The sequence below is a fragment of the Berghia stephanieae genome, chromosome 3, assembly GCF_034508935.2.
Source record: "Berghia stephanieae isolate SIO BIC M18660-M18661 chromosome 3, UCSD_Bste_1.3, whole genome shotgun sequence".
Classification (NCBI taxonomy): domain Eukaryota; kingdom Metazoa; phylum Mollusca; class Gastropoda; order Nudibranchia; family Aeolidiidae; genus Berghia; species Berghia stephanieae.
Window position 1 is genome coordinate 64176388 of NC_088362.1, and position 18337 is coordinate 64194724.

Genomic DNA, 18337 nt, shown 5'->3' on the forward strand with positions numbered 1-18337 from the left:
GGCGGTACTCCATCTGACTGTGTCAGTCGATTGTTTAAAGGGAGAATTCATTCAGTGGTTCATGATGACTCACCTCCTGTCGTTCCTGTCTACGTGGACACTCAGGTCATCGGGCTCCATGGACAGACTGTTGTACCATTGGCTGGACAACTGGGGAACCAAGACATACGAGTTGTAAATCAACAGTTTGGATGGATTTAGACTGATCATAATATTCTTCTGCATCAAAATATATGTGTTTTTTTTAATATTTTAATTTTTTGTCAAGGTAGTAAGGTAAATAATTTTTCTTTTCCTTTCTTTTAAAAAAAAATAATTATACTTTAGAAAATAATGATATCTTAAAATGAAGCAGTGAGAAAGTTCTTTTAAAGGAATTTGATGTTTTCCTAAAGAAGTAAATGGGGTAATTATAAAATTTCACTAAAACAAAATAAACACACTGGCAATGAGAAAGCATTGATATTATTGTAAATAGAAGAAAAAGAAGAAGAAGAAGAAGAAGAAGAAGAAGAAGAAGAAGAAGAAGAAGAAGAAGAAGAAGAAGAAGAAGAAGAAGAAGAAGAAGAAGAAGAAGAAGAAAAAGAAGAAGAAAAAGAAAATTATAATAACAAAAACAACACATTTGTATTGTGATCTTTGTCAAGGCCTCGGAGGACATCATATGGTATATATGTGTCAGTTTTATTATATAATTTGGCCTCGGAGGACATCATATGGTATATATGTGTCAGTTTTATTATATAATTTCATTTGTATGAATGTTAATGAGGAACCCCTGTTCATTTGATAATCCGAGACCAAAATTTAAAAGCAAGCACAGAAAACATGAAAATGAGAACACAAGAAATGAATTTATGTTGAAAACAGAAATTGAAAAATAATAGGATAATAATTGACAGTACCTTTAAATCTCCAATCCTTTGAAGGCCTGTTGGACGAAAACAGATGAAACACATACTTTAACTCATGGAGGCCTTTGAATATTATTTGTTTTTTTTTTACATATTTTACAGTGAAAAAAAAAAAGATTTTTTTTTTTGGTCTTGTTTTTAACTTAAATTATGCTTAAAGATATTCAGTATGAATATTAGCAAGAATGAACAAAATTTGCATTGCACGACACCTTTTGAGTATAGGCATAGGCTATAGGCATAGAATCAACACAAAAATACAAATTCAGAATTAAAGATGGCGTCTCATCCTGTCATAGTTTTCATTGTTATTATATTTACAACTTTCACATACATAATTTCCTGATCTCTATTTACTTTTATAGTTTAATAGCAAAATGCCAACAATTTCCCGGGCAAGAATTGGAAGACTTCAAAACTGAAAGAAACTAAAGATGAGCAAGTTTTTTTTTTTTTTTTTTTACCACCAACCTCTGACAGGGTCTTCATCGTCCTCACTCAGTAGTGTGTTCGTCTCATGAAAGTTGTGTTTAGCAGGGGATGGAGGGGCGGTGGAGAAATTAGAGTTGATGGTCCATGCTCTTTGACCTTCTTCTGCTGCCTCCCTGGCAAATCGGTCTTGGAGACCCTCAAACTCCTTCAGTTTAGACTCGACTCTTTCTCGTATTTCACTGTGGATTGGTAGGACAGATTTTATGAAGCTTCCCTCGCACCTTTTACAAGAATCATGTAACACTAAATCATAATTTTGAACAATATATGGAGCATTTAAATTACTTGAGTTTTGTGACTACAACAAGGTCAAAGTTCTATGCTGATGATGCAAAATCTACACGAGAATAACAAAGAGAAAAACTAATATCTAGATGTGCCATTATCTTTTTTAAAAAAGGAATGAAGACACACAGATAGGTGAGAGAAAAAAAAAGGTTGGATATCAGTCACGTGGACAATCAGGCTATCAAAATGGACATAAAAAGTTGTATTAAATTAAAATTCTTCTTCTTAATCAGCGCTAAGATTTTCACTTCAATACGTTTATCCATCCAAGTGTTCTAGACACAAGACAATGAAACTGTCATTATATGATGATTGCTGGTGAAAATTTACACAATTTTCATTTCTCCTATTCACTTTGTCTCATTTCACTGTCACTTCCATACAGGCACACCTGTCCACCTACCCATGCCTCCCTCTACCCAGTGGACTGACATCATTAATCAAATAAAGTTTTATGGAAACAAAATAAAATAAAACTCACAACTGTATATTTTTTTAAAATAAAGCATTTATATTGCCCAATATCCACTAAACATATTCAAAGCGTTTTACAAAGGGTTCCTGACCAACAGCAACACCTAACATGTAGAACAAGACATGATGACACCTGTTAGGCAATATTATAATTTTTTTCGACAGAGGCAACACTGTTTATGGCCACAAACTCATTTTACACCTGAGTATGGTGAGAAAATGTAAGTAAAGAACTCAACTATAAGCTGAGTCAGGCTCAAACCCGGGACGTTCCGATCCTAAAGTGAGTGTCATACCACAAAATCACCTCGCCGCACAAAATCCATACATATGTAAAATTGAGTTGACAGCAAATATAGAATGAAAAATTCTTACGTTAATTTTTTATTTTGTTGTTCCCGAGCCATCTTCAGCCGTGTGACGTCCCCTTCCAACGTCTTCCTCTCCTGCTTCACCTTATCCAGTTGATTCTGTTCCTCTCTTGATTCTTGGGATAGCTGACGACGCTCCTCACGCATGCGTTCTAGTTCTGCTGCTCCAAGACTGGACACCCTTGACCCTAAAACCTCCTGTAAGGGACATTAATTCCTGTTTGTGAAAAACTTACACTTGGAAATGTTCAAAACCTTTATAATAAAATCTTCATATCCTTTGAATTACATGATGAAAATATTGCTGCTTGAAGCTTGAAGGAAAAAATAACGATAAGTGTTGATTTGTTTGCGTCAATTTACTAAACTAAGACAGATACTGTGGACATTTCGGGTTTGCCTTTTATCAACAAAACACGATGAATGAAACACTAAGGACGAATGGCGTAGTTAAGGTGAATAAACAAAGACAATGATAGAACAGGAAATAGCATGCCCCTTTGTAAGGAAGCTTGAAATAAAATATAAATGGGAAACCCGAAACGTTCACAATATCTGTCTTCGTTTAATAAATTGAAGCTTACATTTCATTACTTATCTTTATTTTTTGGATTGCATAAAAACTCAAAATGTAGTCAAATAATTATCCTTAAACAAAAACAAATACACAATTCATTGATATTCAAGTAAACATCATTTGAAATCCATTTTCCTATTCTTTCATCTGCAAAAAGTTGAAGGAAAACTTGTAAATAATAAATCATCACGAATGAAGACAGGACTTAAAATCACATTTTTCTTTTCAAATTTAAAAAAAAAAAAAAATTTCATTCATTGCCAAAGAGATAATACTCTATATTTTCTTTCTTTCTTTTTAAAAATAATTATTTTTAAGCTGTGATTTTGATAAAGAAAAGAATAAAATGGATTTCAGCCACAAATCTCTAGATGAAAAAAAAGCAATAAGAACAAATCGTTTCAGTCAAAATTGAGAGACATTCGACCAACAAATCATTTACATACAATTAAACAATCCTGCTGAAACTGTTTTGTTCTAAATATTTCAACGCATGAAAGCATCTTTCTGCCTACTCACATCCTGTTCCTGTTCCAGTCTTTCCTTATCCGATGAAAACTTCTTGCGTCTTTCTTCTAGTTTTAATTCCTGAAAACATTCAATGATTTGGTTGAGGTAAACTGAACATGATATAACCCTTCCCCTAACATTTTGATAAATCAATAAACCCTTCAGTGGTTGAACTATCTTGAAGTACTTTCTGTAAGTTTTAACATAGAATCAGACACCTAATAATTGTTGGATGGACATATTATGGTCAGAAAAATGCCCTAAATTTTATGACAATTCAACCCAGGCCATTTTACTTGTTACTAACGTGGTCTAATAATTGGGAGTCTTTGGAAGGATGAGGAGGATAGTTGATAGGGTATTGCTCTAACGCCCAAAAGAATCTGGTTTGAGTCATGAAGTCAGCATTTCAAGGCTTCATATTTTCTTCACTCAAGAAACTTAGCCTCTGATGCTCAATTTGTTGCAGGGTACAGTGAGTGGTGCTAGGGTTGTCAACACCTTTTTGTTTTCAGATGACCCAAAAAGATTAAAAAGTTTCCCTGGCAATGAATAAAGGGATTTCCAGTTTAAACTACAATGGGTCATTATAAAGTGGTGACCAATAAAGTTGATATATTATCACAGACACAAATTTTAAATCCCATTTGACAAGTCTTTAAAATTTGATACAAAGAAATCAACAATACTAAAACAAACAAAAATAAAATCAATATTTATCAAAATTTATACAATGGATATTCATAAAAAATATAATTTAAGTCATGAATAGTGGATACATGATTTATTATATTATTGATTATTCACAACGTTTATAAATGCAACAAAAAAAATAATTAATATTCTACCTGTGACTCTAGAATTTTCATCGATTTCTCAACGTAGGCCATCCGTCTTTCAATATCAACCTTTTTCTCCTTCATCTCTTCATCCTGAATCAAAACACATACATAGATGTACGGATAATTTGAGATAATTAGAGAGAAAATTCCATAGGTAAACTAATTTTCAGTCAAACAACACCCCCTCGCCCCCCCCCCCCCCCCCCCCCCCCCCCCCACAAAAAAATAAATTAAAATGAACAAGTAAATTAATAAAACCACATTGGTAGCTATCGTTGTATTTTTGAATCTATCATAAATTATTTCGACTTAAAAGAGAATCCCCTTGAATCAATAACAAAGGAGAATTTACAAAGATTTTGAATGTGGATGAGAGCAAATATTGAAAAGTGATGAAAAATTATTGCTGAAAACCAAATTCACATTTTGATGCTGATAAAAGTAGGGGAATTTTGTTATCAACACAGAAAGAAAATAGAGAGAATGAGCATAAACTGAAGTGTTTGGCTTTCTACTTTCTGACAATTTTACTTTCTTACATTCATATTCCTAGGACAGGGCCTGCTTTCTCTTTATTATCATATTGAGACATTAGGGAGAAGGCACTGGTGTAAGACAAAGATCTGAAAAAGTGTGTATAAAACAGTGTCAGACAAAGCAAGAAAGAAACATACAAGAAGAAAAAAACATTCCAAAAAATCAGCCCGCATCCACTGCAGTCAAGTCAGGATAAATTTTTAGGGATGGATTTCTTCTTGTACATTTCTTTCTTGCATTGTCTGGCACTGTTTTATACCCCACTTTTCAGATCTTGATTAATATGCCAAAGAAACATCAGTATAGAATACTTCGATCACCTCATCGTCCAGCTGGTCTTTCAGTGCCTCCATTTTGACAGTGAATTTCTTCTTCATGTCCTCCACTTCCCTGTCATGTTGACGTTGTAAGGTCATTTTCTCGGACTCCAAGGCTGACGTCAGGCGCTGTTGCTCTGATGAAATCTGAATAGCAAAAGTGTAAGAAGAAACTGGTGACAATTATCTCACCATACTCAGGTATAGAGTGAGTACTTAACCGTTAATAGCATTGTCTCTGTCGGGGAAAAAATGTAATTTCACCTAACAGGCATCATATCTTGTTCGACATGTTACGTGTTGCTGTTGGTCAGGGATCATTTGTAAAATGCTTTGAGCACGTTTAGTGGGTATTGTTCCACATAAAGGCTCAAGTTTAAGTTTTTTTTAAAAAACCATAACAATTCTTTCATTAATGCACTCTATAAAATTATTTTCAAATATTTCCCTATTCCCTATTGGGTCAGAGTGGCTCAGCAGTACGGTCTTTGCTTCATACCCAAAGTGTACCGAGTTCGACTACCTGCCTCATTGTGTGGCCTTGAGCAAGTCACATTGCCCTAGTTACTTTGCAGTGCTGCACTGCAGCTGAGGCTTGGGTTATTCCAGTCTTTCATTGGAAAAGACCCTAAAGAAAAATTTCCCCATGGGGATAAATAAAGGGAATTTACTTATTCATTTTTTATTAAATGTAAGCTGGCGTCAGGTTATCCTTCATCCTACCTTCTGGTTGAACTCTTCTTTCATTTTCTGTAACTGTGCATCCTGCTCTTTGGCAAAGTTGCTGAGTTCTGCCTGATGATTCTGCTTCAGTTCGTGTTTCCTCTCACTCAGGATTTCATCCAGCTAAAAATGAAAATTAAAGAAAAAAAGAGCATAATGGGATGTCAAAGATGAAATTGGTTTATCAGTATCTAAAAGCCTAAAGATGGGGGCCGGTCATCTTGGAACATTCTGATTCCAACTTTCTGTCTTTGGTTAAGGCACTCAACATACATTACCCCATTTCTCAACTCAGATGTGAATGAGTATCTGGCTATAGCAGTGATGGATATTACAAGAGTGTTAGTACAAAAAATACACCTAACAGGAAACTTGTAATGAAGGAAATGAAAATCTGGTTGCATATAGCCTGCTGGGGGAGTCAATTAAATATTTTGAAATGCGCTGAGCATGGTTAATCTGTAATTTATAAATTTCAATCCAGCATTCATTTGATAGGGAGAGTCATATTTTGATAGCTATTCAAATTTACCCCATAGAAATTAGGTCCCAACTTACCCCTCGATCTAAATCATTGATAGCTTTTTGTCGTAACCTCGCTGCTTCCAATTCTTTCTCCTCTTTCTCCCGTTCTTCTTCATTCAATTTTTTCATCTCTTCATGAAGTTTTTCCAAACTCTGTATGGAAGAAAAAACATGTAAGATTTTATCTACAGCTTCAAGTTTAGAAAGTTATCTTAATAAATTTGCCTATACAGAGACAAAGCATCTAATTTCCCTCTAGCCCCACATGGAAAACTTCTGATTTAAAATGAAAAATAATAGTCACTGTCAATTGTTATTGCTATCAATTTTTTTAAAAATAGATCTCTAAAAATTTTTTTTTTTTAAAGCAAATCATATATATATATATATATATATATATATATATATATATATATATATATATATATATATATATATATATATATATATATATATTAATATATTCTGAGAACGATATGAAATGGTGAAAATTTTTTTTTTTTTTAAGGGATGAGGCAAAGATTCATTCAAAATAATTGTAAAGTACTCGTTCAGGGTATCATCATAAACTGCTCTCTCTTCCTCTGTGTGTGTGTGTTTTACTTTGCACTTTTTTTTTTATTACCACTCATTCATCCATTCATTTATATAATTTATTCATAATACATATTTATTTATTCATGTATTCAATTATATTTGTTTGTTTTGTTTTGTTTTTAAGGGTTTTACGGCGCTTGCAACACATTAAGGTCACATCAGCGCCAGCAAAAAGGAAGAAAATGGGATAGTAAAAAGTTCTAGAACTACAATTAAAGCACAAAAGAAAAGGTAAGACAAAGGGGAATTGGTTCAAATAGGGAACAGGTGTAGATTCCAAGAGCACACTGTCAAAGTACTTAGTTTGAGATCACCTAAAAATCTCATCCAGACACAAGCACAGGTCCCAACTAAGAGGAATACACTCAAATGTTTACCAATCCTATATATAATATGTAAACTAAACATAATACAATGCATAACAGAGAGATGATTTACAAAGAAAAAAATATCATCTCCCAAAACTATAACTATACATTCGACTATATCCCTCCCAGCTAAGGAACGCCGGCAAGAATCAGGACAAAACCAAGTAATCTCATTCCAAGACAATGACAGGAAACAATTGAAAAGCAGGTACAGGGGGATAGAAGACACAGTAAGGACCTCCCTGCCTCAATTATATTTATTCATTAATTAATAAATCATAACATGTGTTCAATGGTTGGCCATTTATTCCATTCATCCAAGGGCCATTACCTGTCTGTGTGTCTCAGACAATTCAGATCTGACGTTTTCCTGTTGATCTCGGTGTCGTTTCTCCATGTCCTCCTTCAACCTGTCCACCTCCTCGTTGTGTCTTTTACGAAGAGCCTCCATCTGAGAATGTTGACTCTCTGTCAGTCTGGCTTTTTCTGATGCTACAGCCAGGTCAACCTGCAAATAGAAATAAAAAGTTTTAAAAGTGAGCTTTTATACAAAGTTATAAACAAAAATGTATATAACAATTTTAAAAAAGAACAGATTACCAAACAAGTAACTGTTTGGGCTCAAAACCCTTCTTCAGCTCATAATAAAAAACAATGAAAACATAATACATTACGTACTTTAAAAAATGGATCGATATCTTAGAAATATTCTGCATGTTTTCTTTCTCTCTATTTCTCTGCTGTCTATCCGGGTTTTTTTTAGTAATTAATTTATGTTTTCATTTTTTTTTGTTGAAGAAGAGTTTTGAGCCTGAAACGTTTTGTGTTTGGTATTTTGTTCTTTTTTTGAAGCTGTTATATTCATGTTTGTTTATTACTTTTGACAGTCCACTTTAGTATCACTTTAGCTTAGTTTCACTTGCCTAAAGCTTTTATACAGAACTATATCCACTAAATAGTTTTTTACAGATTAAAATAAATAAATCATTTCCAATACATCCCATTCTCACAAACCACATGAAAATCATCACATTCATTACGATACAACCAGCAATTTTCTCAATCCAATTTGTTTTGTACATCACAGCATTTAAAGAAATTTTTGTTTTTGCTACAGCTATAAAAACTGACACTGTGTTGTGGAGCTCATTCTACTGAACAAAATTATGTATGGAATGTATTTGTTACTTTTCTGTTTGAGTGTTGGGTGGATGTGAAGTCTCGTGGAAAATTCTGGAAAAGGCTGGTGAGGAGAAACTTATAGAAAGAACGGCCAAGTGTGAGGGGGTGGGGGAGGAGAGGGGTGATAAAGAAAAATAAAATACCTGATGGGCCAATCTTTCTAGTGCCTTCTTTTTCTCCTCATCTAACTTATCTTGTTCCTCTTTCTGAAGAGCGCTCACTTCATCTCGAAGCTTCTGTAGGGCTTTTTCCATCTGGGCCCTGGTGACGAGTTTAGGATGGAAGGTAAATGATTGGATTAATATTCCTTTACAACTGAGTTTTTGATTGGAAATCAGACTTACAGATGGCAGACCTGTCAACTTGAAAATTTTAAAATTCGAAGTTTTTAGGGGATAAAAATAGTTATCGCTATAAATAATTTTACAGATCAACAATTTACCCTCACAATGATTAGATAAAACTCAAAAATCCTTATAATTTTGCACGCTGGCATCAACTTTTATTTTCAATGTGTTTTAATGACTTAGAATTGTTCAAGGAGTTCTGAAATTGAAGCCAAAATTTCCTAATTCTACAGATTTTTCTTAGTACTAGAAATGTCTGAGATGGTGAAAGTTAAAGAACTAATGGAGGGCATCAAAAAATGTAGTCAAATGTATGGAGAAGGGGATAGAAATAATTATAATAATAAACATGAAAAAGAACATTTACATGGATTTAGGGCCAGGGGGTTTCAATAGCTCAATTGGTAGAGCGCTTACTTCACACCCCAAAGAGACCAAGATCGATCCTGAGTGCAGTCAAGATTTTTTTCGGACCCCGTCTGTCCACTCAGCAGTGATTGAGTAGCTGGGTCTGTTAGATCAGGTGGAAAGTACTTTGCAATAGACTAGCATCCCATGCAAAGGATAGCAAGCATTTGCTGTTGTCCATTTCATGCTACAGAAACTGGGATAAACTCCAGTTCCACCATGCTCAATGTGCTTCTTGAATTCTTCATTCAGGAAAAAAAAAAAGTCCTTTGGGAGTCATTAGGTCTATAGAAATGGAGTTTACCCCGGTTTCTAAAGCATGAAATAGTCAGTATCAATTGCTTGTTACCCTTTGGATAGGACACTAGTCTATCGCAAAGAAAGCATTTTCCACCAGATCTAGCAGATCCAGCTACCCACCACTGCTTGTCAGAAAAAAAACTTGACATCACCTGGGATCAATCTCGGTCCCTTTGCGGAGAGTGAGGAGAGTGCTCTACAAACTAGGCTATCAGGACCCCCACACCATGCAATGCAGGGTGATTGTTGGAGTGGTCATCCAGATTGTTCTTACAATTATCTACAGATTTTGAATTAATCACATGTTCTGGTTGGGGGTCCCGTTAGCTCAGTTGGTACAGCACTCGCTTCACATGTAAAGGGACCGAGATCAATCTCTAGTGCAGTTGAGAGTTTTTTTCAGACCCCCTGTCCACCCAGCAGTGAATGGGTCGTCAGGTCTCTGTTAGAATTGGTGGAAAGTACTTTGCAATAGACTAGCGTCTTATCCAAAAGATAGCAAGCAATTGCTATTGTCCATTTCACGCAATAGAAACCGGGATAAACTCTGGCTCCATAGGCCTAATGGCTCTGAAGGACTACTAAAAAAAAATGAAAAACATGTTCCGGTAGAATGAGGAAGAGGTTAATATTCTCTCCCCTCATAATTTCTTCCAGGCACTATTTTTATGATTACAATTTAACATCCATGAAGCGTAAACCCCATCGCATTTAGAAAGATAAAGATGTGCATTTATGTCGTGTATTCCCATGCAGTCACCAAGGGAAATGAACTTCATAAATTGTTTTTGTTGCAGCCTGATGGTTCTGTTGGGTTTTTTAAAAAGCTGTTATATTCCCTTTTATTTTTTCAATACCATTTCCACACATCTACAAAATGTTATTAGTTGATATAATTACATTAGTTAAAAGGGAAAAAAGGGGAAAAAATCAAATCAAATCAAATACCACACGTCTATAAATTGCATATTGATGAAATCTATCAATGGCACCCTTAATGAAACAAAGAGTTTTAAAGCTCAAAAAAAAGATTGAGAGAAAGGATTTATATATTTTTCGTTTCATGCAACGTTAAATTAGATTATTGTTTTTATGAATCCATATGCAGAGAAATTTCAGATCATGAAAACGAAAGAAAAATCAATACAGTAATGAATGAAATAAAAATTGCCTGACATAATATCTATGATAAATTTCGTTAATACAGTCCAAGCTAGTTAATTGCGACAGCTCGGTTCCCAACAAATCGTCCCAATAAAGCAGCATCCCCAATACCGGCTTGGACTGTACTCATATATCTTGAATGAATTTTTTTTTTAACTAAAAAATTGCCAAATGGAACCGAAGAGTGGTGTGTGGTTTTGTCCAATGATTTAAAGGACTGGGTGTTACTGAGATAAGATAATATTTGAGAAAAGAAAAGGGAAAGAGGAAAAGGGGATGTAGGGGGGAGGGGGAGGGGTGGTGTGGTTTTCAATCTTTTAAGTCTAATCTAAAACAACAATATACAATAACAAATATAAATTGCCTACTTCAATCTTTAACATAAACAGTAAGCGTTTAACTTTTAATTATATTCACGGTTTGAAAAAGATAAGTGTTCAGATCAGATCTAAAAACTTGGGGAGGAGAGTCAATGTGTCCTAAATTTCGGGACTTCAAAACCCAAATGATATTTCCCCAATCGTTCCCAAAGTTTGAATTCCATAAGCTCCTCACAGCTCTATTATCGTTATTCATCAGGACTTGTGTATTTGAATTTAATTACAAATTTGAGAAGGGAAATTCTGGTTTGGAATATGGGATGGCATTGGCATTAGGTAGATGTAATAAATAAAATAAAATATAACTGGCAACGCAAAACACACAGAAGAGAATCGTATTGATAGAATGGGTGAAAGTTGACATAAATCATTTGTTGATTGATTGACAGGTCTCAAAATAAATGTTGTTGTTATTTATATACAATAATAAAAGGCGAAGCGTGTGATTTCCCAGGAAAATAAGAATTAAATCCAAAATTTAAGGGAAAGAAGATTAGAACTCTACAATTCCTTCTTTCTTTATTTTTAAACTTTGACCGAGTGTAGTCACAAAATATAAATTTGAATTGAAGACATGCATATCTTAGAAAAGTAAAAAAAATATATAGCAATCAAATTTTCAGATCTTATTGAACAAATCTAGAAGCCAAAAAAAAATAATTAATTAAAAAAATAATTATAAAAAATAAAAAACCAAGATAAAAAAACAAAAAAAAAAAAAATATAAAACATTAACAAAAAAAAAAAGAAGAAACAAAAATTGCATTCCAAAGTTATTTTCATGACATCTTTCCAATCCTGAAGCTGCGATAAAAATGAATTAACTTTAGATTGTTTTAATGAAGAATATTTTGCATTCGTTTGAGAATAATTCCATTACAAAAATGAAATCATTAAAAAATTGGGTTATCGGCTTGAAATGGAGAAATATACGAGTACAGTTTTGTGATACGGCAATATGAAATAACATGTGAAAAAAGTGTCATAATGGGGAAATGGATATTACCATGCTGAAAACAAGAAGAGTATAAGAAGCTGACAAAGTAATATTGACCATCAAACATTTTCTGGATGGAAAACAAGAGACAGGATTGCCCTTCCCATGAGACAACTAGAAAAATAAATAATTTAAATTACGTGAAATATGTTGCTGGTGTACCGGGAAAAAAAATACAATATTAGAGTCGTAATGAGATCAGAGAAAAACTTTGGCATCTCACAGATAGAAATAATTTCATCAATGGCAGAGGTGACCAATCTGACAACATGACAAACAATTTGCTGACAACTATAAAAGCTACACAATTCAGCCACAGACACAGACACTCACTCACACACACACACACACACACACACACCCAAACACACACTTTATTTCCCCAATTCACATCACTAAATTACCAAAATTGCTTTTGCTGAAAATTTTGTGAAAAGAAAAGTGACAGTATTTAAAAGTCAATTTTCCCACTGCTCCAATTATATGTTACCACTGATAATAAAGATCAAATGGAAAGATTGGAGGATTCTCAAAAACTGGACTTTGGCTCCTGACACGTAAAGGGCAACCCTGAAGAAATAAGATGCAATGCAAAAAGGAATCACGGGTAAATACAAAAAAAAAAGCCACAACCAAATATAATTTGGAAAAAAGAAAGTTGCAAGCAAAAAGATGAACAGGTAAATAGATTGAATTCCACAACCCACAGATAGGATTTGACAACATCAATGGCACAAACCGTAGCTCTTCTTCCTTCTCCGATTGGATTCTTTCAAATTCCTCACGCAGTTCTTTCAGATCCTCATCTTTTTTTTTCTGTAGAGTTTCTTTCTCCTCGATTGCAGAGTCTTTCAAATCGTCTTGCAATTTGCTATTTGTATGTTATATCAAAACATAATCAATCAGAAGGTCACTAGACAACTAGAACTATCAGGTTTGTTGATACAAAATAAATATTGAATCTATATTACGTTCATTTACAAAAGAGACCTTTTAGAATAACTAATTCTATTGTCTTCATCTTGACGAGAAAGTAAAAAATGTTATTTTTTTGTTGATCATTGTGACTAAAACCATCAAAGTTCATGATGCAATACATTGGTTAGAAAAAAAGGAAGTCTACTTTCATTTTTCTACACTTTTCAAATAAATCAAACAAAGAAATAATAATAACAACCCCCCTCCCCAAAAAACAAAAAAAACAAAAAAAAAACAACTTTGTTTCCAGAGAACACAAAAGGACATTTGATTTTCATATTACATCGTGTCATATCCCTGTCCATATTATGGTGGAAGGGAGCGGGAGGATCAGAAAACTGAAACCCTGCATTTCGTCAGTGAATTCAAATTCAACAAAATAATGTCCAGTATAGACTGTAGGATTCATTCAAATCAACACTAACACGGTAGTCTACAAGAGATTGTCTAAAATAAATGAACTAGGATGTAAAAAAATTATTAATTCAAGTGTTGTTTCTATATGAAGATTATAAACATTCTCATAATGAATATGAGCCTTAGATAAATCATCTTAATCCACCACTGAATATTTCTATGGATGTCTTTTGTTATTTTCTTGTAAATTATATATTTTTTAAAAATAACATGTGGAGAGAGTCACTAGAATTTCTGTATGCATAACAGTTAAGGTAAATAATGTCGTCAATATAAAATGAACGTGTGCACATTCAAACCACAATCAAACTGTGCTTAGTTCACAGCACAACTCAAGCAACTCATGATATCCTATTAAAGTGTTACTTATTCCATCTTTGAAAGATTGTTATATGTGACACTCGATTGACTTTTAGTTTAAGTCACAATACAAATGCTGTGGGCTGTTTGCGTCCAATTAAAAAATTAAACAATACAACAACAAAAAACTAGAGCTTTGGTACAGTACTAAACGTACTCAAAGCACTTTAAAAGGGGTCCCTGACCAACAGTAACACTTAACATGTAGAATGCCACATGTTAGGCAATATTACAATTTTTTCCGACAGAGACAACGCTCTTGACAGACAGGTATTCATTTTTACACCCTAGTAAGGTGAGAGAATGTGAGTAAGAAGCCTTTTCCAAGGACTCAACTAGGCGTCGAGTGAGGCTCAAACCCAGGACCTTCCAATCCAAAAGCAAGTGTCATACACACTTTTTCAGATCTTTATCTTACACCAGTGCCTGCTCCCTAATTTGTCAAAGTTTAAATAAACAAAATTCCCTTTATTCATCCCAAAGGGGAAATTTGTCTTTCGGATCTATTCCAAGGGGAGACTGGAATAACCCAGGCATCAGCCACAGTGCAGTGCTGCAATCTGAGCACAGCGGGATTTCAAATTTTGGACCTTTTGGATATGAAGCATACCACTGAGCACTCACTGTCCTCAAACATCATGTATTTCAATCAAATCCTACAAACACTTGTCATCCTTGTTGCTTTGGTTCGTTTCTACTATTATGAAAATTGCCATAGAGCATGATAACTGTGGATGTTAAGCACTTTTAAATTCGTTATTGTTAATTTCTGCATTAAACTTGACATCCAATGTTATGCGTGGCTCAGCAGTAAAGTCTTTGCTTCGTACTCTAAAGGTACTGAGTTAGATTACCCACTGCGCTGTGGGGCCTTGAGCAAGACACCTCGCCTTAGCTCAATTTGCCGCGCTGCACTGCGGCTGATGCCTGGGTTATTCCAGCCTTTCCTTGGAATAGACCCTAGAGACAAATTTTCCCTAAGGGATGAATCAAGGGATTTTTTTTAAAATTATTAGATTCCTTCTGACATAATACCATTTTGAAATAATTGCTCACACTTGTTAAGTGATAAACGTGCAGCCATATTTGAAAACATATTTTTTTAGACATGTTATTTCTGTCATTTGTTGCTATTTGTTACTCGACATAAACCTTACTTTATCAAATCTTTCTTTTCCAGGCGCAACTTCCTTTCTTCTTCATCCGATTCTCGTTTGATGTCATCTCTCAATTTCCTCAGCCTTCTGTCTTTATCCTGGAATATTGACAACAATCAGGAATCTTCATGCTTTGACATATAACATAAATATGAACATTTAAATATGAGGCGGAGGAGGAGAAAGAGAAGAAGTAGAAGAAGAAGAAGAAGAAGAAGAAGAAGAAGAAGAAGAAGAAGAAGAAGAAGAAGAAGAAGAAGAAGAAGAAGAAGAAGAAGAAGAAGAAGAAGAAGAAGAAGAAGAAGAAGAAGAAGAAGAAGAAGCCCCCATCACATCACAATTATCATCCCCATCACATAACCCAGCCCTATCCCATACATACCACCATCATCACCATCACCGTTATCCCCATCAAATAACCCAGCCATATCCCATGAATACCTCCAACAATTCCAACTTGGCATTCTCCAACTCCCTCTCCATTTTGTCCTGCATGTCTTGTAGAACTTTTTCATGTTTGGAGGAGATTCGAAATTCCTCCTCTTTCAACATCACGTCTTGAGCTCGCCTGGAAAAAAGTTTTTTAAAAAGACATTTTTTTTTTAATTAAAAAATAAAAACAAGACAAAAAACAAAAATGTTTTCTAAATGACGAGTACATATTTCATAATTGTCAGAATTTATCAAGTTGCCAGGAAGGAAATCCCATAACATTATTGTAGTTGGACAAAAATGACTAAATGTGTGCATTCCTTTGACAGTGGGGGTAGCCTACAGCTTTGCTCCCTTCTCAAGATTTTTTGGTGATCTTTAATTGGGATTAAACCTGCGTAAATGGCAGATCTGCTTTCCTATGAAGGATTAAATTACCTTCATAGAGTATATTAAAGGGATATAACTCACTTGTCATCATTACCTTCATAGAGTATATTAAAGGGATATAACTCACTTGTCATCATTACCTTCATAGAGTATATTAAAGGGATATAACTCACTTGTCATCATTACCTTCATAGAGTATATTAAAGGGATATGACTCACTTGTCATCATTACCTTCATAGAGTATATTAAAGGGATATGACTCACTTGTCATCATTACCTTCATAGAGTATATTAAAAGGATATAACTCACTTGTCATAATTACCTTCATATAGTATATTAAAAGGATATAACTCATTTGCCGCAGCAATAGCCATCATTACCTTCAAAGAGCATATTAAAGGGATATAACTCACTTGTCAGCAGCAATTGCCGTCATTACTTTCATAGAGTACATTAAAGGGATATAACTCACTTGTCATCATTACCTTCAAAGAGCATATTAAAGGGATATAACTCATTTGTCAGCAGCAATTTTCATCATTACCTTCATAGAGTATATTAAAGGGATATAACTCACTTGTGATCATTACCTTTGTAGAGTCTATTAAAGGGATATAACTCATTTTCCAGCAGCAATTGCCGTCATTACCTTCAAACAACGAATATATTAAAGGGATATAACTCACTTGTCAGCAGCAGCAGCCATCATTTCTGCCTTCTTCTTCCTGTCCAGCTCCATGTCCAGAGGAGACATCTTGCCCCCATGTTGGGAATCATCCCTGGCCGTGGATTTCAAGGACAATGTGCCATCAAAATCCTTTGGGAGGCGTCAAGGAGGAAAAAGATGACAACAAAATAATTATACAAATAAATAAATAACATCAAGAGATGACATAATAAAAACAAACAGTGTTGAAAGCTTATCGTGCAGTAAAATTGAATTGTTGCAAACATCAATACAGAGTTAAAAAGACAAATTCAGGAGCAGGAGCCAGTGTAAGACAAAAATCTGAAAAGTCTATATGAAACAATTCTAGACAACAAAGCTGAAAGAAAAATACAAGAAGAAAATAGCCCGAAGTTGAGCTTTTATATAGCGTAACATCCACTAAACATGCTCAAAGCTCTTTACAAAGGGTCCCTGACCAACAGCAACACACAACATGAAGAGCGAGACACGACGCCTGTTAAGCGATAATACAATTTTTTCCGACAGAGACAATGCTGTTACCGGCCAGGTACTCATTTTACACCTGAGTACAGTGAGAGAATGTGAGTAAAGAGTATTTTCCAAGGACTCAACTATGCGCTGAGCGAGGTTCGAACCCAGGACCTTCTGATCTGAAAGCGAGTGTCATACCACAAGACCACATAGCTACAGAAAAAAATCGCCAAAAAAGTAATTCTGCCTTGACTGGAGAATGCTGACTTTTTGAGATGATATTTTTCTTGTATTTATCTTTTTACTTTGTCTAACACGGATTCCAATAGCTTAGTTGGTAGAGCACTCGCTTCACACACAAAGGGATTGAGATCTATACCCAGTGAAGTTGAGATTTTTTTCTGACCCCCCCCCCCCCCCCCCCCCCCCCCCCCCTATTTCCACCTACAATTAGCTGGGTCTGTTAAATCTGGTGGAAAGTAATTTGCGATAGACTAGCGTCCAATCCTTAGGGTTGCATGCAACTGCTATTGTCTATTTCACAGGCGAATGCCTCTGAAGGACCACTTTGTCTAGCACTGTTTCACAAACATACACATACACACACACACACACACACACACACACATCTTTTCCTAGTTCGAGATGGTACTTTATAATACAAGAGCTGTAAAAAAAAAAAAGAACTATTTAGGACTAGGTCAGAAATCATTTCACAAGATAACTGGTTAGAACATTTAAAACAAATCTGAATATAAAACAACTCAGACATTTTTCATTCCTTTTTCTTCTGGCAAGGATGAACCAGTCTTGGTCTGCAAAAACACCACAAGCGCTATTGCCATGCTCATATTTTCAAAATACAGAGTGTTATTTTCAAGTCAAATATGTTTAAGGCAATAAGCAAAACAAAAACAAAAAAAGTTCTGTTACAAATTAAAATGGCGACTTAAGCTAGACTAATTGATACAAATATGTTTTAATCATGTAAGTTATCATTTCTCTGATATCAAAGGTAAAATGTGCACACTGCAACCAATTAAAGAATTAACTTGATATTTATCAAAATCAAATAAATTTTAAAGTGAAAGAGGTGAAATTTACAATTTCAAAAAGCCTGAGGACA

The 18337-nt window shown here is 34.5% G+C and overlaps 1 protein-coding gene across 6 annotated transcripts in view; it reads right to left on the reverse strand.

Annotated features, from left to right (window-relative positions):
- The window catches only part of LOC144968196 (uncharacterized), a 45727-nt gene that overhangs the window by 9157 nt on the left and 18233 nt on the right, over positions 1-18337 (reverse strand). For 4 of the 6 annotated variants that reach the window (XM_078906298.1, XM_078906301.1, XM_078906300.1 and 1 more), the window contains 15 exons: positions 16736-16866; positions 15667-15793; positions 15226-15323; positions 13053-13184; positions 8861-8978; positions 7867-8043; positions 6604-6723; positions 6046-6168; positions 5326-5469; positions 4475-4558; positions 3636-3704; positions 2544-2737; positions 1386-1585; positions 906-931; positions 74-150 (listed from right to left, as the gene is read on the reverse strand). In XM_078906298.1, coding sequence (XP_078762424.1) covers positions 74-150; positions 906-931; positions 1386-1585; positions 2544-2737; positions 3636-3704; positions 4475-4558; positions 5326-5469; positions 6046-6168; positions 6604-6723; positions 7867-8043; positions 8861-8978; positions 13053-13184; positions 15226-15323; positions 15667-15793; positions 16736-16866 — 1820 coding nt within the window. The remainder of the gene's footprint in view (positions 1-73; positions 151-905; positions 932-1385; positions 1586-2543; positions 2738-3635; positions 3705-4474; positions 4559-5325; positions 5470-6045; positions 6169-6603; positions 6724-7866; positions 8044-8860; positions 8979-13052; positions 13185-15225; positions 15324-15666; positions 15794-16735; positions 16867-18337) is intronic. The other 2 variants (XM_078906304.1, XM_078906303.1) reach the window with 1 other exon arrangement.